General features: G+C 46.9%; 1 protein-coding gene across 1 annotated transcript in view; it reads left to right on the forward strand.

The window, feature by feature from the left end:
• The window catches only part of GRIN2B (glutamate ionotropic receptor NMDA type subunit 2B), a 168,478-nt gene that overhangs the window by 75,298 nt on the left and 67,872 nt on the right, over positions 1–25,308 (forward strand). Inside the window, exon 3 of the mRNA XM_075057757.1 lies at positions 17,640–17,754. Coding sequence (XP_074913858.1) covers positions 17,640–17,754 — 115 coding nt within the window. The remainder of the gene's footprint in view (positions 1–17,639; positions 17,755–25,308) is intronic.

The raw sequence follows: 25,308 nt of genomic DNA on the forward strand, positions 1-25,308 counted from the left end.
TAAACCTTGCTTGTGAGCTTTTTAAGGTTTCTCACTAGTGCTAAAACAGATCCAGAGGTTCCCATTGCCACAACACTCCACCTCTCTACGGTCTCTATGTACCCCTTTCTACAGTCATATTTTTTGCCCTTCACTTTCCTTTCTTAGTCTAGCTGCCTTCCTACTCTTTACCCGTTGTAGCGTTCGCTACATATCAAGGTGCCACGCTTAGATCACTGGTCGGCCCGGACCAGGGAAAGAGACAGATAACACACACAGTGTGAGCGCCAACTTCCACCTTTTATTGCGCAGTTAATTCCTTTTATACTAACAAGGGGAGGTGGGGTTACAGGTACATCACAAGGCTGCGACTAACCCTCTAACTTTCCGTGACAACGCGAGATCTTCCGAACGCCGAACCCTACACCCATCATACCTGACTGCAGGGTGATTTAGTGGTTTTGTTTGTTTAGTTGTTTTTTATTATGCTATTTGTTAGAATAACTGGAAAGATTTATTGCTTCTGTTCACACTTGTTTGAAGGTGGGGCTGAAAAACTCATATGTGTGTGTTGTGCAGTTGTATAAGAATGGGTGACTGTGACATGAAACAATAGGTGACAATTAAGTTAATGATCATAGTTTGATGTTTGGTTATTTCAGTGGAAAATGGATGTACAAAAATGACCTAAGCTGGCCCTCCTTTGAGTGGAAGGCTGTACCAGGTCATGTCCAGAGGTTCCCTCTAACCTGAATTTCTTTATAACTCTAAAAATCTTGTTTGCTGTAGGGAAATTTTCATCCTGAGGTGTGTTTTTATTTGCTTGTCTCACAGTGCATGGTGTGGTGGGTCTGGACAGTATCTGGAGTCTTGTTGTCTAGGCACAGAAATCCAATCAAGTGTTTCTCCTTTCATGGCCTAAACAAATCTTACTTCACAGGAGAGCACAAAATTACAATCTGAAGAGCTCATCTGTGGAAGTGTTTTGCCAATCAAGGGCTGCAATGCCAAATGGGGTCAAAGTCTTTATGTTTTTGGAGTGAGTGTGTGCTAAATGAGGACTTGCAGCTGGAAGTGGAACTGCAAGGCTGAAACTGGACCCATGCGTGAGTTTTTCAGCATAGTTCCCTCTTTCCCTGTCAAAATGGTTCCCTTTGAGAAATCTCTGTGGGCTGCACTCGGTCTTCTTAGTCTCTGAACTGCCCCTCGTAACACCTCAGCTTCTTCCTAGAAACCCAGCTATTCTGGTATGGTTTTTCCCATGTCAGAATAAAATGAATTGGAGAGGAGGGGGTCATGGTGGCAACTTTAATGTTCCTAATTATTTAATATTTTCCTTCCAAGACACTGTGATAGCCATAATAGCCTTGATTCTGGCTTTCTGTAAGGACTCTGAGAAGGATTTTCAGGGATATCAAACTGTAATTTTTTTAGACGTTAAGAAAGCAGGGTCAAGAAACCCTATTTTGAATGACTGGCTACTTTATGTACCATGGCAATTGACCCTCTGGAGGTACTGCAGGCCTAGCTAGCCTCTGATGTCCCTTCTCAGCTACCCCTGTCAGAACTGCTCCGGAAGGACTGAGCCTGGGATTGACAGATGACATTTGCAACTTGAGAGGCCAGGGATGCTCAGAACATTATTCCAGGGCCCACGCCACCAAGCTGCGTCCCTGCACAACCTTCACCACGCAAACTTCCTCTTCTGCAGTCACCGGCTGCTGGTCTTGGTGGCAATGTCTGTGCAGGGGATCCAGGAGCCGTGAGGTCCCCATCCCAGCTCTCAGCCTTCTCCCTGCCCAACAGACCCTAAAGAAACCTGTAGCGTTGCCACCCTGGCTCAGGCTGTTTTCTAACACCACTATCATCTGTGGCCGTTTTGTAGCCAGCTGAGGCAGCATATTTTGGAGTGGGTCAGCCTCCCCTCTTCCACAGAAGCTATTGGAAGAGCTGACTGCAAACAGATTTTCACTGCCCCAATGTGGACTGATGTCAAGCAGTGCCCAATGAGAGCTGACAAGCTGACAGACCCGATCCGTCAGTGGAGGATGAGGACAGGGGGAAGAGAACGTCTCTTGCGCACGCCTTCAAGAGACAGAGAGCAATTTCACAGATGGGCCAGCAAAGCTCTTGTAAGTGATACGAGTCCATATTTAATAGCCTATCCATTTCTGTGAAGGCAGACACAGGTGCAGGGGATACAAGGATAAGAAAAGTTCAGTGCCAGGCGCAAAGTAGCCCATAGGAGTCCAGCTTCCAGGGGCAGGCTCCTGTTTGGTACTGTCTCTGACCGGTAAATAACTGGGGCTGAGCTGGTTGGGAGCCCCTGCTGAGCTCAGAAGTAGAAGGTCTCTAGAACCAGACTTTGGGCCACAAGAAATCGTTCTTTCCCCTTTTGACTCGTGCATCCTGTGTGGCAGAGTAGCTCTGAAGAGTAATTGTGATGGTGAGGTCAGGAAGAAAATATTTGGGATTGGCTCCTTTTATTGATGTATGGTTAGTTGTTGTATGCACAGTGAAGGGCTCTGGGCTGAGAACTGTGCTGTCAAGAGAGCAGTGTCCTTTGGGTACTGCCCTCACCTTTGATGAAGTTGAAGATGCAGCTTTGCTGGAGAAGGAAACTTGTGCCCTTTGGGTAGGGATCACAGTGGTGTCTCAACTAGTGGGTCGGAATTAGGGCAGAGAGGGAGCCCTCCCATCTTTTTCCTGCCCACGGAGCTTGGCACCTTGTCCAGGCTCTAAATCAGACCACATCTCACAGCTAGCTGTGACCCAAGCTTGAACTCATCTGGGCCTACTACCTTGCCCCAGAATCATCCCTCATATTGGCCTACAGAATGACACCCATCACCTTACTTCAAGTTTTTAAATGGGCCCAGCCTGAATAGAAAGATCCTTTGTGAGCTCACCTGTTTGAAGCTGCTCCCAACAGAACAGGCTTACCATGTTCTTCTCAGTATAGATCTGGAAATCAGCACTGAGTTGGACTTGATTTATTGGTTGCTGCCCAAGTAAAGTCCATGTGAAAAAACTAATCCTGTGCTGACTCTTCCACATTGACCAGTTTACTACATAAGTCCATAACAGGTCATTATTATAATTTCCTTTTTCCTCCTCCAAAATGCAGACTGGTTTCAGGTCCCGCCAACAGTCCAGGTAGGAGCCTGGGACTATATTGACAATTTTCAATTGTCAACTGATGCTGAGCTCGTGAAGGCATCATTGTGGTAGCTTTCTATTAGACACCCAGGAAGTTATGGAGCTCAGAAGAGTCAGCCAGCTGCTCTTCCCTCGTCAGGGAAGTTAGGGCAAATCCTGCCACTGTCCATGCTCATTCCCTTTATCCCAGGTAACATGACTAGTGGTGACAGTATCTTAGAAGTGGTCTGGTGGCCTGGGCTTGGGCTCCAATCTCAGTAATAAGCACAGCAGTGCAGATGAATCACTTGGTAGTCCAGCAGAGCTGTGGTTGGGCTCTGTGTGCAGAGCACAGATTTTGCTTCTGCTGTAGCATTGTCAGTGCAGGCTGGCTGCTTTTTTTCATCAGTGCAGATGATTTAGAGAGATGAACGGTCAGAGTGCAGAGCCCTTTGGGATCCTCTGCTCTGAAAGATATGTGGGAATACCAAACTACTGTTGCATTAAAAGTTAACCTGCTTCATTGGTGCTATACTATCAGTAGTAATCCAAACACATAGTTTAAAAGTATACAAACCAGGCCCTTTCTGTTTGGTCCATGTCCTTTCCTGTGACAAAGTGGAAACTGGCATCTCCTTGCTTTATAACTGTCTGATTTAAAATCTTTCTCTCCCTCTTCCCCCACCCTCACAGCAGCCTGTCCTCATACTACTGATTCACTGTGCAATCAGATGGGTGATAACAGATGCTTCAGGAGAAGGGAATCTTCCTCCACAATTTGCTTAGCCAGTTGTGTGGTTGGAGTAGGAGTCAATTCCTTCCTGCCGTCTGCAGCCGTCTGCAGCCTGAAACGACTCATCCATCCCTTACCATCCTAGGGGTACAACTATAAATACTAACAAGGGTTCACAGAATTTGCCAGCCCTTTTTAAGTTCTTTCTCCAAAATCTGTCTTTGACTGCTTCTTACGGCAGCAAAAGCCTTCTGATGAAATACAGCGTGCAAAGGGGTGTGAATGGCTGATCGTTCATTTCACCAAGCTGCCTGCCCTCCAAGTGTTGCAGAAGAGGGTTAGAAGGCAATATTAACTGATTTTCACAGGGTGCTTCATTTCCATTAGCAGGATCTCCTCTAATTTTTCACTTGGCCGCAACATGGTGGCATCTGTCATGTCTTAGAGATAGGTTGGGACATTTTCTGTACTGAGTGGGATAGACACAATTGAAAGCCGTGGCCCTATGCAAACATGGACCCGACAACTTTTAGTCAGACATATCCCTTCTTCTTGCCTCAGTAGCTAAGTTTGCAGGGAACTAACATTTCTATCTTGATTTCAGTGATTAGGAGTGACGTCCTCTTTCTACAGCCATCTGGGGTGTGAAAACAAATACATCTGCGTGGTCCAAATCAATCCAGAAAGGTGGAAAGCAAACCAATGGCTATCAGAAAAATTATCCCTCTCTGCCTCGCTCCTTCCTGCCTGCCCTGGTTGTTTCGTTTGCTGATCTGTATTTCCTTCCACTCCAGCTGGGCCAAATTTGGCTCTGTATGGCGGAGATAAGGGCACCAGGAGTGTCACGGCTGGTGGGGAAGAGGAGTGGGGCTGGGATTCGTGGGGATGGGGTACCCTCGGGGCTGCCCAGATGATGGCTCCCATGCCCCCAGTCCCTCCCAGGCCCCCCTCCAAGCCCATTTCTGGGATCCTGACTGACTTTGGCAGTTGGCTGCCGATGCAAGAGGGTTTCCATGGCAATGTACCAGTGCTGCTCGCTCCCTCCTCACGCTCTGCCTTCCTTTCCCTCCCTCTCCCTCTCCTCGCCCCCCTCCCCAGCCCTCCTGTTTCTCATGCCTGTTGCCATGGAAAAGTCATAATCCACAAAGAATTTCAGATCCCCTCCACCCCGTTGGGGGGTTTTTTTGGTGCTAAAAGTTTGCTTTTCAGTTTAATGTGTGGGTAGGGGAGTCTCCATCTGCCTCTTCAAGACCTTGTCCCTGGGCAAGAGGGAAGTCTTTGTCTTGGACTCGGAGGTCCTCTCGGAGCAGGGGTGGTGGGAAGCTGCAGAGGGGAGCTCCAGCTGATGGGGACCCTGGCAGGGTTATGGCATTGAGAAGTGCTTACGTGACACTGGAGGTTATAACTGTTTTTTTGAAGGGACCGTGTCATTTGGAGTCTGGAGTCTGAATCAGTGACGTTTAAGTGCCCAAGACATGTTGGAGAAAAAGGAGGAGTGAGAGATTTCTGAAAGGTGCCTCCTCTGGAGGCTGCTTTTTCTGAAGTGATCATAGTGACTGCTGCCAACAGAAAAGGGTGCAGACAACTCATACGCTGCCACAATATGTGCACAGCAAGAGCTGCGGAAATGATGCAGCCGAAGGTACTGAATGAGACCAGAACTAGAGCCCACATTATCCCACCTGGTGCTCATGCCAATTCCCAAGCTTTCAGAGTATGTCCACACTCTGTCAGGACTTGTGTGTGAGGTTTGTGGGTTACATTTTAGTTTGTTAGTTTAAGCACCAATTAAAGGTGAAATCAGTTAAGTTTCTGCTCAGATTAAATAAACTTGCCTAGGTATCTCTGAAAAGCACTGGGGTACTCTGATAGCTTTGCTGCTCTGGGTAGCAGAGCTGGTTGAACTGGAGGGAGCTGTGGTATGGTAATAGATGTGGGAATTGACCCTTTGCTGCACTCTACACGGAAATGTTCTGGTCTCACTCCCAGAACGCTTGCTGTTTCCATCTGCGCTGTGTTCAGGCTTCCTGCAGTGGGCACTGTGGGCTGGGATCCTCAGATGCACGTTGGAAAACCTTATTCACGGTATTTCTAGGTCCAAGGAGTACTGGAAGTCTCCTGAGCAAAAAAATATTCTTGGGAGATTTCTCACTCTGACTTTTCAAGAGGGAGAAGGGAAAGGATTCAGATAATATATCCCAAATTTGGACCTTGTACTTATTTCAGACCTCCTGAGAGTCTTTTATTGGACGTGATGTTAGCATCACGCCTGAGGCTTCTTTAAACTGACCTTTTCCCAGAGAAGAAGCAGAGGAGTAATTCAAGATCAAATGCAGCTCTAGAGTAAAATGGCACATTTACTTCACTGGAGTTGCAGCAACACAGGCTGGATTTGACTCCTCTCTCTCTTCTCGTTCAGGAAACATTGAGGCTGCACATTTTGTTTCTTTTTTATATAGACAGCTACATTCAGGCAGCCTGCGGCAGACACCTAACCTATGCATTGTGGTTACCTCTCCCTATTGTCTGTGTGTACCAGGCATCTGAGTCACTTGCTGCTCGCCTGGCCTCAGATGCCATAATAGTCAGAGTCTAAATGGGACATGTGGACTAGGTGATGGAGTATAACCTGGAGTCTTTTCAGGCTGTTGGAAAAATTATCAATTTACAAAACCATAAAGTCACAGTGCTGGGTCATTGTAGCTCCTCTTCTTTTGCGTGAATTCCTAGAAGGTGATGGATTTTCAGCTGTCACAGACTGTGGTCTGTCCTGCAGAAGGCAAAAAGCCCTATCTGTCAGCAATGCTCTACCTCTTTCCTTGTCGATATGCCTTTACTCTGTCCTAGACGAACATAATTTCTTCAGTCCCATGCCCTGGGTTGCTTGTCTCCTTCTGTCTTCAACCTCTTTTCTGACACTGCTGAGGAAGAAGCCTGAGTAGTCGCAGTGCCATGTTGGGCACGGGCAGGTGGACCCCATCTGTATGTTTCACAGAGGATCCTGAACATCCAGCAGCAGAGAAAAAATCTTCAGTCACTACCAATCTGGTCTAGGAGTTGAACTGTTGACCAGAAGGCAAATATTTCCTTTCTTTTTGCACCTTTCAGGCCCCTGGAATGGATCCCAAAAGGTTTTCCAGAGCACTGTGTGAGAATGTAGGAGTGCACTGACTGTATCAGCAGACACAGTCACCCTCGGGCTTAGCAAGACCTTGTGTAGCCCCAGACATAACTCTCTTTTACCAAAAGGAAGAGAGAGAGGGCGTGTAACTTTATTTAACAGAGCCTGGACTACAAACTACATCACAAAACACTCTACAAAGTTAATAATACAAGGCACAAGTCGGATGTGATATAAATGATGTAAATGTGTGAACTCTGAGTAGGACTTTGGCAATGTTCCCAGCCATGTTCAAAATGTACCCATGATATTTCTATCTCCCATATTGGGAACCCACTAGAGACAGGCAGAAAAGACTTAGGTTGAGCTTATTATCCATATTTATCATTCATTTCAGAATAGCATCTTCCTCCCACACTGATCCATCCTCACAGCACTACATATGCACCCAGCTCAAAGCAGGAGTCTTCACACTCTGACTTTTGGGGCAAGAGTTGAGAATGGTGAGATACATTTGAAGGATTCAGTGTGTGTTGGGAAACCCAAAATAGATGGTGCAAGGGAATATGGACCCTGTAGCTGTGCAGGTTGAGGTAATGAAAGGGGTTTGCAAGCTGTCAAGTCATGGGACTTTGGGGCAGAAAGGAGGCATGCCTGAGTGTAGGAACCCAGGCAAAAGAGTGAAAGGAGATTCTTGGTATTTATCTCCCTTTTATATTTTCCCAGTGTTTGAAAAAGTGGCGATGTCAGTGGAAGAACAGCACAGAGGGGTTATGGGGGGGTGACCAGGGTGGGGATAAGCAAAGGCTGGGGGCTGAGGATTTGCAAAGTAATTTTTGATTTGGGACCTGCAGTCCAGCAGGCACCTGGATGGGAACATCTTGGCTTTCAAAGCCTTGTTGGTCCACAGTGGGAGCACAGAAGGTGCCAGTGGTCGTGCGGTTGAGCTGGCTGCAGTGAAGGCAGCAGTGCCCCAGCAATGGCTGCGTTGGGAGTGCTGATGGGGGTGATGGCTGGCAGTAGAGAGCCGATGGGGAGGAGAGCAGAGACGGCCGTTTGGGTGGAGAAGTCGCAGTACAGGGAAGGGTGCTGGTGCTGAGGAGGGTACAGATTGCAGCAAGTGTTACAGCAGCGTTTGGAGCGCTAACTGCAAGCGAAGACAAGGGTGGCTAATTACAGACATGATTGTGAAGAAGAAGAGGAGGCAGGCTCAAGGAGCAGTGGTGAGGTCTGCGATTATGGCACTTTGCAATGAGGAAGCTGCTGCTCGGTGCGGGGCTACAAGGGTTCGCCTCTGGTATTAACTGAAGCTTTGCTCTCCGCACGTGCCAGCTCGTGGCTTGCTTGCTTCTCCTTCTGTCTCACTCTTCACCTTCCTTGCTACTGCAGCATTTTCCCTGTTTGCATGTAGTCTGCAGAGAAATGCATTAATGGTTTCGTGTAGGAAAAAAAAGAAAGAAAGAAGAGATCTTAAATTAGACACTACCCCACTGGTGATGCATCCTGTGCCCCTTGTCAGACAAATGCTAGCTGGGAGGTCGTCTTGGGCAGAATGAGGTTTTCCTAATGCTGCAAGGAAAAAGATCACAAGGAAGTTTAAAAGGGAGGGGGAACAAAAAAAAGAAACAAAAAGAACTCCAAACCGTAAATTGTTCCGAGACCTTCCTCAGCCCAAGGAAGGGTTAATGCTTTAAATGCAATGTAATTTCAGCGGCACTAAAGAACACGTTGCTATGGAAACATCAACCCACGGAGGGAGAGAAGAGGGAGAAGGGAGAGGGAGCAGCAGCGGAGAGGAGCGGCTCCTCTGGCAGAGGAGGAGCAGCCTCCAGCCCCCCCAGTTACTGACAGGAGTGATTATTTGTTTGTTGGTTTTCATTGATTCCCCCTTGGAGATGTGATGGGGAAGAAAGTGATAGGGTGCCATCTTGGCTGAACCACTACAGACCGAAGAGAATCCAGTCACACTTTTTGGACCGAGTCTCCTTGCGGGCAGTGGCTCTGCTCCCGCGAGCACTGTGAATTTGCTGCCCTTGCAAATGCATGAATGGTTTCAACACTTGATAAACGTTGAGTAACCCCCAAATTGCTTGTGGTTTCTTGGTGGGTCGAAAAAGTTAAGTTAGTCTGCTGTTTCAGAAAATGTAATAAAGGGATTTATTTCAATCTCTGCAACTAGTTTAGCCTTGTCTGGCTTCTGGCAGTGGTGAGAGGGACCTTTCTGGCAGATTTGAGTGGTTTTCTGCAAGCAAGAAAGTCTTGAAAGCTCTAGAGGAAAATTGGTATGCTCACCTGCTTGCTGGTCTTGACTCCCAGGGCAGAAACTGGAATGAGCACTGGGTAAATACCGAGATGCCCTGATGGTTGACTCCCAGTGCGCCAGTCACCTTCAGAAGACCAAGGGGGCTGTTGACATGTGCGTCTACTTGGCCAGTTGTTTTAAGCTGTGGCCCACAGCCATGTGGGTCCATGGGAGGTTCCAAAGAGATGTGCAAAAATTATTAAGGAAAGTAAGGCTGTTGTCAGTGGGATTAAATTCACTGTATGGGGACAGCAGTTCAACTGGAATATTTTTCATGGATCTGCAAATTGACAGAGCTTGAAAAACATCATCCCGGATGAAAAATCACTGTGAAGAGCCTCATTTGACTTCTGTTCTGTGACTGCTTGTCCTATCAATGTTTGTGTGACCGTGCCCTAAGACAGATAAACAGATCTGAAGGACATCGCTTAACCTTTCACTATTTGCCTGTTCCTAGTGGTATGGCTTCCATCAGTGACCTGTTAGGTGGATGCCAAGACATAATTATGACCCACTGTCGGCTGTTCTGACAAGTGTAATTTTCTATGCTTTTACTGCCCTGCGTAAGCAGATTCTTAGTCTTTGCAAATGGGAGAAATACCTTGAAGACTAGTTTTACTTTGGAGAAAAGTGATATGTTATCTGTTCCTAATGAATAAGGAAGGATGGAAAGATGTAGCAATAAAAAAATAATACTTTAAAAAAGTAATTGGCAGGAATTTATTAACTCAGTAAAGCTTTGCAGCTTGATCCAATTTTGGTCTGAAATTTAGTTTTTATTTTATCCAGTCACTGTAACAATTTTGACCTTAAAGGTATTTTTCTATTAGCTATTTTCTGTTACTTATGGGTTTGGTGAGTCAATTCAGAAGTATATTTGTTTTTGTCAAAGCTTTTTGGATTTCTGAGAATAGACTGATTTCCTATGTGATTTATAGATATTTCCAGCTTTAACCAGAGTATGCTCTTAAAACACTTTTCCTTGTTTCTGTTTTATTTCCAGTGAGGCTAGAAGGTGTAGAGTTATATTCTCAAGCTACTTAGGACTGTATCATTTTCCCAGCAAAAAAGATAATTTTGGAAGAAAAGTCATAATTCAAATATTTTGGGTTTAAAATTGAATATTTTTACATGGAAATCCTATTTGCTCTCTCTTGTGATTAGGAGCATGGGAATTTTATATTCCTGTTTCTCCTTCATGAAACCTGGATGGACAAAATCTCCAGTGATATCCCTTCCCCTCTTGAGGTGATGGTGTTCCTTGTAGGACTCTTTCAGGGTGGCACTACAGATGTATTTTAACTGGGGCTCTTGTCCATAAAAGAAAGGGCAGAAGGTGTCACGCCACAGACCAGACTGTGTGGGAGCATGACCGTGCCAGAAGTTTCATTTTCTGTCCAATGTCATTACAGTTTTCAGATCTTATAGTTCTCTTTCTCTCTGACAAACTGTTGACCTCCTCATGAGAAAATGTTGTTGCCAAGTTCGTATCCCCCTATCCCATTTAAAAAGTGGTTTTGATAGGTAATTTTTCTTGGCGCTGGCATTTGTGAAAATAGGTCAGTCAGGATGCATGTGAGAAAAATTTGGCTTTGGTTGGGTTTTCAAGATATTGCTGTGACCAACATAGCAGATGGGGCAAAATGAAGGTTGGTCCTGCCCTTTTTTCCATAAACAGGTCACCTCATATACCTACGTTTGCTACAAGTGACCTAGCACTCACGGTCTGGCCTTGGTACTGTCAGCAGCACCCTGGCAAAGGGAGCGTAAAATGCCACTGGACCTGAACAGCAGCACCTCTTTCAGCCTTCCTATCAAAGGCAATGACTACACAGGATGAAAAGCAAGTGGTCGATCAGGTCCTAGATGGTATTAGGTACAGGGGAGAAAAAATTATTGTGGACACTCTGAAGCTCACTGAAGCAGTTGGACCAGCAGCCTTTCACCTCGGTGTCGTTACTGCCCTGGGTTGGAGCTGACCCCATGTTCCCCAGTGAGGGGGGTAATTCGGTGACCCTGCACCATAAGTCCCCCCGCTGTCTGCTTCCTGATGGACATCTGTCCGTGCTGCAAAACTCCGTGCTGCAGTGCTTGAGTTTCCTCTTACATTTTCAGGAGGGAGGCTGGGGACTGCACAGACTGTGGAAAGTGAGCTTCGCTGCTTGTTCTCGGGAATGGTCCCATCTCATTAGGATCAAGCAATGTGTGCAGGAAGGCAGCCCTGCCGTTGCTCTGGCTCTCTACGTACTCTAAGGATAGATATATCCTCAGTCCCCAGGAACTGTCAGCTCGGAGTCTTTCTGAAATGACAAATTCATGGTAGATAAATAGAAGAAATGGGAAATAAAGTGGAAGTACCATTTTTTTTATGATTTAGAGAAGGAGTGATGGAAAAAGATTCATCCTTCCACTGTCACTTGGAAGTCTCAGCACACATGTACATTGTTTTCAAAACAACTTTGCTGAATATGATGGAGAAACAGCAAGGACAGATCAGTAGAAATTTGTCTTCCACCTATTTCACAGGTCAGGACCAAACACCAAGAAAATTCATCTTCCTAGAGGTGAGGGGCCAGAATCTCAGCAGATCAAACAGTATCACTCCATGGATGTCAGCTGAATATCACTGATTTATTCCAGCCCAGTATCTGCCCTCCTGTCTTCTAAAAAGGTGTGGACAGCAGGGAGAAACCAAATTAATCTCTTACATCTCTGTTATCTTGCAGCCTGAGGGATATTGCCTAATCTAGATGCTCTCCTAACCTCTTTGCTTAATGAAAACAATCTTGAGCTCTGGGCGTTTCTCTAAGCCTGCTGGTCAGGTTGGTTCCCAGCAGTATAAAATGGCCTTAGCCTGGACAGATTTTCTGGTGCAGGATGCCTGCACAATTTGGAATTTGGTTGGTCTCTCTTCTACACTTGCTTACTTTCTTGCGGTGCATCTCCCCAGATTCAGTGGTAACACTGACAGCAAGAGAGACAGGGACAAATGAAGAAGAGTGAGACACTGTTCCTTTAAGATTTAATTTTCCCAGTCAATGGTTGCTTCTATTTTTTTCCTGTCTTGTTTTGGTTTTGTTCTTCATGATGGCAGAAAGAACAGAGTCTATGCCCCTTGTTACGTAAAATGAGCCGCAGTCGTGCCCTTTGCGTGGAACCCTTTTGCTGTAAATCGTACCCGACACCGGACAGTTGTTACACAGGCGCAGCCAGATGTGACCGCCTTTCACCGGCACCGCAGCCGCGGAGGCAGCGCGGGAGGCTGGGGCAGCACGGGGCGGTGAGCGGTGGGAGACCCTCTGAAAGGCTGGGCCAGGGTCAGTACCAGCCATGGGGGAGTCTGATAGAAGGCCCAGGAGGAGCCTGTTCTCACCTCTTTGGGGCTGAGCGGTTGGGTTTGATACCCCGTGGAGACTGCCTTATCTCAAGAGAATTCATGCACTCACAGCTGGGTCTGGATGGCTGTTGTGCATGTGTTGGCTGTCCTCTGAGGCGTAGGCAGCCACGGAAATGCCGAGCAATGGTATGGAGAAAAAATATCTGTATTATTTTAAGCTTGCCATGCGTTTGGAGAATGGAGGTTTAAATCAGAAGTCGAAGGGATCAGATGCAGTTTTCTCATTAAAAACCCTACACCATTTCAGTCTCTCAGACGAGAGCAGAAGATATTAACAGCATAGTTAGTGCTGGTTAATTCTTTGTCAATCACTTGCCACTTGAAGGTCAGAATTCCCATTTGTAGATAAATACACTGGTCCTAAACTCCCTTTTCCCTGTCCTCTGAGTCCACCCACCTTTCTGTCTGTCCATCCTCATCCAGGAGCAGGCGTGAAGGGCGGGCAGGACTTGCTGCAGGGCAGAACTGATGCACTCTGCCAAGGCTGTTTGCATCAGCCCGGGCTGGGTAGGTCTTGCTGGTGCTAAGCGAGGGAACATGGGTTGGAGCTGTGGGCACTTGTGCTGAAATGCAGTAACGTGCTTGTCTTTGCTCTTTCCTGGGCATGAAGTGGGTCTGGGCAGGCAGCTATGCCTGTCCCTGGTACCTCTGGCTGGTGGGGTTTTAATGCTGTCTCTAGGGGAAAGAAAAAGGTTATTTCACCATTCAGATTCTGCAGGGTAAACGCCTTTCACTGCCTTCACCTCACTGCTGTTACGTTTGGCCTCAGTGTTTCACATTACAGTGAGTTTCCATAGAGCCTGATGGTGGTCTGCATCCCCATCCTCTTATCCTGCATCGCACTCCACCTGCCTTTTACCCTGGAAATCCTCTCTGGCAGAGGTATCCCAGAGCCTTTCTTTTCCCACCCTCCACCTACACCCTGTTTTTCCCTCGTGTGCTGGACTGCTGAGATGACTCCCTGATGCTGATGGTGGAGAGGCTGTTTTATTTATATGGCCTGTCTTATTCAGGGAAGCAGTCGATGTTAGGATAATCAAGCCTTTTCAGACAGACTGCTTGTCTCATTGGAGCGTAACAAGCACTGACAGGGCACAGGGGAGTGTCTGTGTGCACGCACATGTGTGAGGTGTGGGGTGCGATGGACTGAACCAAAGCAATGTCCAAATTTGCCCACCCAGTCAGCAGGTTCAGGAGCAGCTGATTCCCAGAAAGGCACTGGAGGCAGAAGTAGGAGTGGTTAGTGCTGATTTCAAATGCATCTTTGTCTCTGGGGCAAAGAAAAATTCAGTTAACATCCTTCCTTTCTCCCCCCAAGCCCCCTCCGCCTGCCACATTTGCCTCTCCAGACTTTCTCCATCACTAGCTGAAACCATTTAAAATGTCATCATCTCTCTGCTGGTCCTAAATTGGCCATCTGATGTGGTTTTAATGCTCTATTTCCTATGCCAACCAGCCTTTGAAACACTCTCCATTAGCTTGCAGGGCTGACAGCCTCACTTCTAGGGCAGGTGATGCTACCTAATGGTCAGAGCACAAGGATGGGGAGACGGGTCCCCCCGAGTCTGATTTGCCTTGCGCCTAAGGACATGTCCCTTCCTTCTTTGTTCCTGCCTGCTTGTTTGTACCACAGGGCTCACAATGTCGCCCTGTTTCCACAGCGTCATGTGTGTTTTGCTCCCACCCGGTTGAGTTTGGGCATTGCGACCGCTGCATCTCCACCAGGCTGGGGAAGGGCTCGACCCTTCTGTGCTTGCATCAAGCAACTCCAGAAATGCCCACATAAGCAAAACTCTTTGCTGAAAGGTATTTCTAGCAAATTAAATTAAATTGCCTGTGTCTGCCCCCCTTGCCCCTTTTCTCTCTGCATCTTGGAGTCCAAACCATCCAGGGAATCATGGATTAAGCCCATTACAGGCACAGTTTCATCCTGAGTTACCTCACCTGCATGCACAGCCTGCCGCCCTCATGTTGTGCCCCTGTTGCAGCTGGTGGCTCAGTGCAGACATGACAGGGAGTCTCCCAGCCCCCTGGTTGCCTTTTTGGGGACTGGAGCATGTGTAGGCTGTAGGGAGGAAACAAATTCCCCTGGCCAGAGCAGGCAGCAGTGGTGCTGGCCTACCAGGGCAGCGTAGCTGCCGAAGGGGATGACTCTGGCTGCGGTGGTGGTGGAGGGCAGAGCCGCTGGAGTGTGGCTGCCTTGCAGCACGCTGCTGACTTGGCCTGCCAGGGAGTCCTTCAAGCCCCGATGCTTTGTCACACAGGCATCCCCTTGCTCAGCACACCTGAGCAAACCCCGCAGCTCCCCGTGTGCCGCTCTCTCCCTGCATCCCTGTGTAGGTGATGGGCCCCAGCAAAATGCAGGAGTGCAGGGAAAGCTGGGGGGAGCTGCTGCTTCTGCACTCCTCCTGCAAACTTTTGTAAACATGTTGCTAATGGGTTCAAGAGAAAACCCTCTGAAGAGTTACTGTGCCAAATTTGGAGACTAATTTCAGTCATTAAGGTGTGAAGCGAGGGATTTTAGTGCCACTTTAAGTGTAAATCTCAAGGCAGCTCCAAGGATTGGAGCTGCTGCTGATCCCTCCTTGATTATTATTAGTGGTTCTAATCTTTCTGGTGGAAAACAAACAGAAATGACACCCTCTTGTGTCATATCTGTTGCTGATTTCTGTGAACTCTTCTTGTCAGGCTGTGCAAGGGAGATTCCCATAGTGGCATCATTCTCGAGTGGGAGGGGAAAGAGGGCTGAGAACTGTTTGATATTGCTGTTTGTTTAATTAGATGTTGGCACTGCTTCCTAACTACTGACATATAAAGCTGCAACTCCCATCAGGCTAATGGCATCCTCATCTTCTTGGAGCCTTTCTTTGTCTTTACTCTGGTGGCCAGTGCAGAGAAGTCATGAAATGGGTGTAGCTGTAATCTTGGTCCCCTGGAAGGTCTTCCCCACCACCAGAACCTTACATAGGTCTGGTAGGCTGCACATACCCAGCGATGGTCTGTGCCTGGCATTCCTCAGTACCAGAGCAATGCAAATGGCTGGGAAAAGAATGCCAGAAAAAGAGCATGCGTGGTCCTGACATGGGATGTTTTACACCATTACGAACAATTATGTGGCTAATATTTTCCATGCAGCTGATGTTTTGGGGTTCTCTCAGTGTTTGGGTGCTGAATGGGTCCAGCTTTTGGAAAATAACTAATAGTCTGCCTTTGAAAATCATCTTGTTGCAAATGTTTCACACTGGGCTCCCTTATGGCTGTGTTTCATATGCTGTGCATGTCCCCTGAAGGTCACAACATGGAGCAAGTGTGGAATTTCCTTTAGAAGTAAACATGATTGCTGGTTGCACTTGGTAATGGGGAATTAGTGGATGAGTTTGGTTGATTAATGGAGTTAGGACAAAAAAGTTTGGGAAAAGGAAGAAGCTAAAATCATGACCTGTTTTTTTATTTGTTTGAAGAAGTTTCCTTGTTACCAATGCTTTCATTAAACTAGCAGGGAATTCTCTGTGTGCAGATAGTGGGAAAGTGTGAACCCACTGAAAGAACAGATTTTTTTTTCCTTTTTTTCTTGAAATTGGTTCAAATTGAGTTCAGAAGGCACAAACTGAAGCTGAATATCAGGAAATGTTTCCTGGTGTCATGGTGTAATAGAGCAGAAGAACCTCTCAAGTCTGTAATGGAAATGTTGCTTGTGTAATTTATAGGAGAACTGAGCAAAGCATGGGAGGGCAGAGTCCTGGGGCTAGCCCTGCAGGCAGCTTGGTCACCTCTGCCTCTCACCGTGACGTGATGCTACCGGTGCCAGAGCAGGTGTATAAAGGCAAAATCTACTTCATGCAACAGGATTGTGAATTGAAGTGAAATATATGAACAGGGGAAACTGTCAGAGTGCCACGGAGATGTCATATAAGCCACTGAACTGTGAAATGTGTATTTGCCTCCTCCTCTTCCCCACAGTGTCATTCTGGACAGTCTGACAGTTAAGAAAACAATAGACCTGATTCTCATTTACAGCACCATCACTTTTAACATGCTCTCACGATGTAGCAAGGCCTTGAAATGAGTGTAGCTGTAATCTCGGTCCACTTAAAGGTCTTCCCCACTGCCAGAGCTGAGTGAAGAGGCCTTAGGATAAATAAGATTGAAGCCCAGACTGTTTAATAGTCCATTTGTACAGCTGACATGAGATGCCCCAAAGGGGGGTGCCTTGCACAGAAGTGACAGGGCCTTTCCAGACAAAGAGAATCATTAATGTTGGCTGTGGGGATTTGCAGGGCTGATCACCCTTTAGTTTGATCTTGCCGGCTATAAGGCATGACTCTGTCCCTAGGGAAAAGGACTTTCACTGGGCTATCTCAACATCCACTGTCCTATTCCTAAGCTGCTTCAGATGGTTGCTTTGGGCCCCGTGAGGCGTGCTGGCTCTGATAGGGACGGAGCTTCTCGCAGGTGGACTGCTCCTCACTCTTCTCTCTGCAGCTTCCCTTATCGTTGCCTCAGTGTTTGGGCTGGGGGGAGGCTATCTCCACTGCTTCACCTGTAGGCCATCGCTGTCCTCAAATGACAGGTGAAGTCCCCTTCGGAGAGTGAGCAAAGTGTAGGCTGTGGAGCGCGTTTACACGGCTAATTGCTATAGATCCCTCTGCCCTTTGTGGTAAGGGGAAGTCAAGGACTGTGGGCACACGCACGTGTGTGTGACTCCTACGTGTGCTTTCAGGAACTCATTGAGAGCCAGCGTGGGTCATCACTTTTCTATCCCAGTCACAAAACAGGGGCAATTGCCTTGCCTTGCCTGACTGTACCAGTTCCTGGAGTAATTGTCCTGTTTCTCCTACCCCCTTCCTCTTAGGTTTTCCATTGTTTGCTCCTACTGTCCTGGCGTAAGCTGCAGGGGGGAGGCAGGCTCTCATTTCAGGTTTGGTTCCCAAGTGTTAACATTCTCTTTGCTCTTTTCTCTCTCCTGCAGGTACCTGATCAATGTCACCTTTGAAGGCAGGAATTTGTCGTTCAGTGAAGATGGATACCAGATGCATCCCAAGCTGGTGATCATCCTTCTGACCAAGGAGAGGAAGTGGGAGAGGGTAGGACATGTTTGGTAATTCTCAAACTGTGTCAGGGAGGAGGGTGGAGGAAGGTTCCAGGCGAATAATCCCCCCACACCTTTCTGTACTTCTTATCAAGGGCTGGCAATCTCCTCCTTGCATCCTGGATCACTGGTATCTCCAATACTCAGGCTGCTGCCTTCTCCATGCAGGATGCCATTACATTCTTGCATTAGTGTGCATAAAAAATTCATTAGCTTTCCTTCTGTAACATCTGAACATAAGTTTTCCTGCCTTTCAGAGACAAGACCTCCTCTGTGCCATGGGTTTCAATGGCAGAGACAGAAAATACTTCCCTGGATGGCTTGGAGGCAGTGAAGTTCTGTATGGCCACACTTAGTAATATATGCCAGTGTTAACTGTTCTTGATATATCTGGCCAGTGTCATTTGCAATGGGATGGTGCATTAAGTAGGATGTGTACGTGAGATCATATCGAGTTGTTCAAAGATCCAAATTTGCATATTTCTGAAAAATTTGCATGTAACCCAAAGCACTTTTAGAAATGGTGTGGATTTCTGTGTTAGTGCAAAGCTTTGGTTCACTTCACCTCCCACATAAATGTCAGTGGTCCAGGCTCAGAACAAGCACTCCCAAAGAGTTTGAAGTAGAGGAGGTAGTTTGAGGGCTAAGAAAATAAGATCTAAAAAAGTGACGGGGGTGAGAAGTCAGAGTGAAAGCAAGGAGAATTCAGCAGAGCACTCAATAGATATGGAGCAGAGCTTGGTCTGGATGTGATCATGTGTATGGTTTAGAAAAATGCCTGTTTGCCCCACCCGGCACAAAAAGCCTTCTCTCCTTGGCTACTTGTTCTCTGCAGGGACTTGCAAGTGGCCTGCCTGGCCAAAGCCAGGAAGAAATTCATGGGGAAATGAGAATGAAATAGGGAGCTGTCAGGAGAAGTGCATTCAGAAGAGGGCTGGAGGAAGAACTTTTGAAGGAGGCAGAAGAGCCATCGCATTAGTGCCTGGCAGGCACTAAGGTCTCCCAGTAGTTGCAGGAATTTGGGGAGAGGGTGAAAGGCCCCAGCTTGTGCCTCGTTTCCAGGAAGAACCATCCACGTCATGGTCATGGCACTGTGCACACTAGAAGGGAGTGTATGGTCTGGGAGAGTCAGCAGAGGTCTTAGTGGGACAGGAGTGTGAGGAAACATACGGCATGGCGTCAGCATGTGTGGATAGCTCTTGGACATGTTTGGAGGCAGCCTGGCTGGATATTGCACAGGGGGTGGGCAGGCAAGGCTCAGGCTGCAGAGACCTCACGTCAGGCTCTGTCCGTCACACAACTTCACTGAAGCTCACCAGGCAGTGTCCAGGAGGATTTGTTCCTAGCTGGCACCAAATTTGTTCTCACAGAGGAAAAGTCAATCATCAGAGCAGGAAAACGAGGCAGCAGTGGCATGAATCCTGCTAGGGATTATAAGCCAGGCCGGCTGTGGGGAATCTGTTGCTGGAATGCTTTGCAGGCTCTGGGGAGGCACAGCTAAATGCAGTCCTGTTTTTATGCTGCTTGTCCCATGCATTACCCTGTCGCACCCTCAGTGGGGGCTTGGGGGCTTCCAAGAGGGGTAAGAGGGGTTGTTCAGTCTCTGAGAGCATATCCGTGGTCTCTCAGATGAATCGGACAGTTAGTGCAAGGGATGCTGGTGAGCTGGAGTATTGGGGTTAGCCCTGGGGACCTGCCTGAGCCTTGCTGTCTGTGGGGACTAGTTGGCATCCATTAAACCAGAACAGTTCTTCATTTCATAGGAGCTGGGGCTGGATTGAAGTGAGACTGTGACGAACTATGGTATTAGTGGTATGAAAAGCCCATAGTGCTTCCTGAACACAAATGTTTTACCTTGAAGTGGGCATCTTGCTCAGTGGGAAGATCAGATTATTATAATCAGACTCTGAGCTGTTTGAATTTTACACTGGTGGGTTCTTTCTGGAAAACGCAGAAGTCATGTCCAGCATGCTCTGATCAGACAAATACCTCTCATACTTGGAACCTCATACTCTTTTTCTTAATTTTCTCTATTCAGTGGAAATGCAAACATTAAAATATAAGGGTGAAACAGAGCTCTTTGTGGCAAAGATCATAATTTTGTTCCGTGTTTGCAGAGTGTCAGGCAAAGCAGACTGCTGGCCCTTAACAGCTGCTCCCAGGCACTGCCACGATACAAGCCATAAATTATTCATGTATTATTAGCACACAATCCCAATACCTGTGTAAGTGCATTGCTTTGCAGTGTAAAATCATCCAAACTCTCACTAATGTTTGCTAAATTAGCAAGGTGCTTTGTCCTGGCAACTTCTAGGCAATGTACAGAAGAAACTGTGCAAAACGCAGGATGGTTTCCAAGTCAAACACTCAGGCAGTAGGACACGAGAGATGAAAGGCTGCATGGGAAACACTGATTCAGTCCACTTGTGTGTGTTCACTATAGCTCAGTCTTTAATTACATCACTCCACACTTTTATCCATAATCAGACACTGTGCCTGGAAGGAACATCAAGAGGTCATTTAGTCCCTCCCTGTGCCCAAGGGAGGGATCAATTAGGCTGAAATTATTCCTGACAGATGTTTGTCTCACCTGTTCCGAGTCCTTCGATGCTAGAAACTCCATGAAATCCTGAGGCAATCTCTTCCATGGCTTCTTTCTCCTTACCCTGGACAGTTTTTCTAATGTCTAGCTTAGATTTCCCTAAGTGCAGTTTAAGCCCATTACTACTTGGCATCTCCCTAGTGGACATAGAGAATTGTTTATTCTCTTCCTCTTTTTATCTTCCCTATGTATGTTTGAAGGCTTCTGTCATGTTGTCTCCCAGTCGTCTCTGCTGTAGATTAAACAAGAATTTGTTCAGTCTCTCCTGGTAGGTCATGTTTTCTAGTCTTCTGATCATTTTTCTTAGTCTCCTCTGGATTTAGTGACACAGTTTTCTGCTCTGTACAGCTTGATGCAGTTGATTCTTGAAAGATGGCAAAGAGATTGTGAGGAGTACATCTCATGGGGTGTATATATATAAAGAAATGTTTTAAAACAGGTGCAAAGCCTTCCATTTTCTGAGTGGCAAAGATGCAGACAAGTGACTGAACTCTTTCAGGATTTCAGGTCTGTGAAATTTTTTGAGATTTTGATTTTTCATCCCAATTTGGGAAGGAATATCTTCAAAACTTCACCAGATATTTCTGAACAGGAATTAATTTTCTAGAAGAGCTACAGCTGTCCCCAGACTCTGATGATGATAAATCTCCTCCTGCGTCCTTCAGACAGACTGAAGCCTTGTATGGCTGATAATCATGGAAGAACATGCAGAGCAACCACTTTCTGGAAAGGGGCAGTAATCTGAGCTCTTCTGCTCTTGTAGCCATGAGTAATGATTCCTCTTGTGATAAGCAAATGTGCTGCATTTCATTCACTTCTCTGTTCTCTGCTCCCTAGGGGCAAAAGGCTGCATGCCTTCCCTCACTACCTTTTAATTAGCTGGTTAGTAGAGCTCTTTGCTTCACTGGCCAGGCAGCCTAGGTGTGTTTTGGGTGCCTAGATGCCCCTGTTGTATTTATCATAGAGGGGCAGGTAGGCAGATGGAGGTGGTGAAGGAGATCCAGCCTTATGCCTCATGAAGGGCTGTGCCTCAATGCAGCAATGAGCTGTGGCCAGAGGTCTTGCAAGGTGAGCCAGAGGATCGGTACTACACTAGGTTTTGTGTCTGTGGGTTGTGATCTTTTGCATGGGAAAAGTTTTCACCCAGGCTTTTTCTTTACCGATTGCCTTTCTCCTCTGCTCTCCTATAATCCCACATATGACGAGGACTTATTTCTGGGTTCATCATCCCTTGTGAGAGCTGGCAAGTGCTGCTCTCCAGCTCTTGCTCACATCCACCTTCCCTGCTAAGGCAGGGCACAGCAGTCATGTCCCATTAACTCCCAGTTCCTCCTGTCTGCCGCCTCACTTTCCCCCAGCAAACCTGGCAATGACACAAACCTTACTATTTCTGAGGCTCTTTTGGGGATTCTTTCTCTTCGATTTCTTTAATTTCTAGTGAGCTTTGCATCACTTCTATCACTGGGTTGTTCTCAGCCTCTCCCTTTTGCTGATGCTTCTCTGCCTCTTCCCTTAGGTCTGTCACTGGGGATTCAGAGCACTTTTCCATGCGGCTCATAACAGCAACCTCTCGTGCCACCCCACAGAGCCCTTTGATTGCAGGTTCCCTGGGGCATCTCTTACCATGTGTGCTCCAGTAACTTCTGCTCCTGGCTGGACAAGCAAAGCTCCACGTGATGGGTTTGGTCAGGATGCCACTATGAGCCATCTTAGAGGGGGACAGATGGGAAACTTATGCTGAAAGATTCATTTTCCCTGCTGCATCTGCTAATCCTCTGCCCCTATCAACCCTCAACCCCCTCAGCAGATAAAATGTTTGCCTGCCGCTGCTCCTGTAATTATCAGTGTTTGACTTTTGAACTTTTGAAAATCAATTAGCAGCAACTGTTCTGCTTCCTCTAGCCATCGGTGTGGCCGTGATTACAAATTCACGGACAGGCTGCTCATCGTCTGTTCCCCTACACCATTGCACACATTAGTGCTCCCTGGGAATGGGGCCATTTGCTGTGACATGCTGTCAGCTGCCTCAGTGACTGTAGACTTCCAGTATTCCCTAATGCTGAAATAGGGTGAAAAATGGTCCCACTACTCTCTGCCGCATGGGCTTTCCAGAGGTGTGTTCAGCCTCGATCGTAGTCCACATAAGGTGAGTTAGCAAACTTGTGTGATGCTGTCCCCTGCTTGGGACAGAGCAGTGTCGTGCCCATCCGTGCTTGTGAAAGGTTCCCTTGAGATGTGGGAAGGAGCTACAGAAAGATTTAGAAAAGAAAAAGGGAAAAATAAGGTTTGTTTTGTCTAAAAAAAGAGGAAGGGGCACAAGATAAGTCTTTGGACATCTAAATCATTGTTGAAAAAAAGGACATTATGGTCAGTTGCTTTTCCTGTCCACAGTAAGCAGAAAGAATAAGAAATCTTGCTAAATTTTCAAGCAGGAAGATTTTGGTTAGGTATGTAGGGAGCTGTATAATTGTTAGCATGGTGACACATGGTGGGGCTCATTTGCTGTTGAGGCTCATTTGCTGGAGGACACATATAAAAATATCCAACAGCGCAGGGTCTAAATCTATCTTGTCCTGCCTCAGAGCTGGTGGATGCAATAAGTGATCTCTGGTGGTTCTCTGCCAGCCTACACTTCTGTGATTAGATGAACAAGATGAACCTGAAGAGTGTCTCACAACAGACCACTTATTTGATAGGAAAGAAAAACTGGGTTATGGACAAGCTGATGAGTAAAAACTTCAAGCCTGGTCCAGTGAGGACATAATTTCTGCAAGCTTCTACCATGCACCTTTTGTATGCGCAGACAGTTGGCGCGTGAAGGCTATTGCGGATGGCTGCAAACAAAAGCCCTTATGGAGGCACTTGTCACCTCCTGCAGTCTGCAGCTTTGGAGGGCTGAGGGACACCACAGAGATGCTGAAGAGGCTGTAGCTTTTGATAATGATGCAGCCTTCAGGCATGGTCTCGAGTCTTTCTGTGCATTAAAAGAAATATTCACTGTCATTTCTTTGTGTGCTTTAGTGTCGCAGTGGCAGAAATAACAAGGGAAGGGGGAAGAGGACTGAAAATCTGACCAGTATTCTTGTTGTTTAGTAAGGGCCTGTGTGGTACTGGCCACTCCGTGAAGAACCAATATGAATCATGTACCTGTTATGATGCCTAGCAGAAGGAAGGATTTAGATTTTTTTTAATTTCATTTTCTGAAGAAGTCTCTTTAAAAATGAGAGGAACAGGAGTGTCGGGTTGTGAGGTGAAAACTGCAGCTGTACAAATCCAAGCATCTTCTCTGAAGGCCCTCCCCTGCCTTTGGAAAGATGACTAGATCATTTGAGATGGTTTCCTCCTTGTGTTGTCTGGTGCTCACCTGGCAGCCCATTCTGATCACTTACACATGCATGCACAGGTAGGCTTGTCTCCCTGGGGTAGCAGTGACTGCCTTTGGTCAGGTTCTGCTCTGCGTGTGGAGTCTTGCCATCTTGACAGCATGTCCAGGGACTTCAGAGAGGAAATGTTTTTTATCCCACCGACTCCTTTTATGGTGAGACAAGATTGGATTGGTTTTGCCAGTCAGTCTTGTTTTGCTAATTTCCCTGTGTACATGGGGATTTATGACTCATTGTCCCTGAGGAGAAATGGCATAGGAGTTTGTTTAAACCTACTCAGAGTTAGCGACTGATTCTGTTCCCATAGAACCAGTTTTTAGAAGGATATAACTTCACTTAGGGCAGATGGACCATTCTGGATTTAAGCACATATGGCTGAAATTAGAATGGGAGTCTGTATGTGCATTTTCCCCCTTATTTGTAAAGTGTTCTTTCTGGACATTTCTCTAAGAGACCGTAATTTGCTGAATCCCTTGCTTCTCATTAAACAGCAGGCTTGCATCAAAGAATACATATTTTATGGATACCCCACTCCCAAGTGAGTGTCCCTTAGATACTTGATCTAGGTCACATCTGATGGGTCTGTTGATGACCCTGATTCAATCAGACAACCAGATGGCTTTATTTGTGCACCTATGCTGCACCCACTGCCAGGATTTGGCCTGGCTTCTCACAGTTGCCCAGAACGTAACTGTATGTATTTGTGGCTAATTATGGCCACGTTAGTCTCACACTGACTCCTAAGGAGAGGGGCAGACACAAGTGCCACACAGTGCTTTTGTGTCAGACAATAAACGGAACAATCTTTCTGGAAAGGCCTCCTACGTAAATCTTGTGGACATGCTGATCAAATGGTATCTTTGCTGACTGATCATATCAGACCATCAGATTAGATTACTGCATCCTGCAATAATGAACTAGTCCATCTCTGACCAAAGAGGACACTAGTTGGGTGTCTCCTCCTAACCACTGTGTATTATGTCAGTATAAGCTGTTTGCTCTCTTTGCCTCTTGCTGAAGCGGTTCCTGACTTTGCTTAAATTTTAGAGTGTATTTGTATGATTCATGAGCCTGCAGAAAAATACTCTGGCTCTTCTCCACCAGGCCCTACTCCTTGGCTACAGGAGGGAATTCTTACATTGAAACAATGACAGCTTCTTGGAGAGACCTTGTCCTCTAATGCAAATCAGATATTGGAAAATCTGGAGATCTTTATTAAGCCCCGGCTGCAGTTAGAATGCCTCCTACCATTTCTGTGCTGGTGTAGCTGATGAGGGTGATAGTAGCCATCTGACCTTTACTGGGGTTGCCAGCCTGACTCCTTGGACAGGGTGACCCTGAGGACTATCCTAGTGTACTTATGTGGCAGCACCATCCAGCCACGGCAGAAGACTGCTCTTGCCTTGGTTGCCTTCTGGATGAGACCTCTAGTCTGGGGTTTTCTTCGAGCTGACTCGTCCGTGCCATACAGTGAGGAGGGTCACCGTTCCCCTTGCCACACGTACGTGCGGTCCCCTCTTGCGCATCGTCGTCGCTGTCCCCAGCACCCAGCTATGGACCTGGG

The sequence above is a fragment of the Buteo buteo genome, chromosome 26, assembly GCF_964188355.1.
Source record: "Buteo buteo chromosome 26, bButBut1.hap1.1, whole genome shotgun sequence".
Lineage (NCBI taxonomy): Eukaryota > Metazoa > Chordata > Aves > Accipitriformes > Accipitridae > Buteo > Buteo buteo.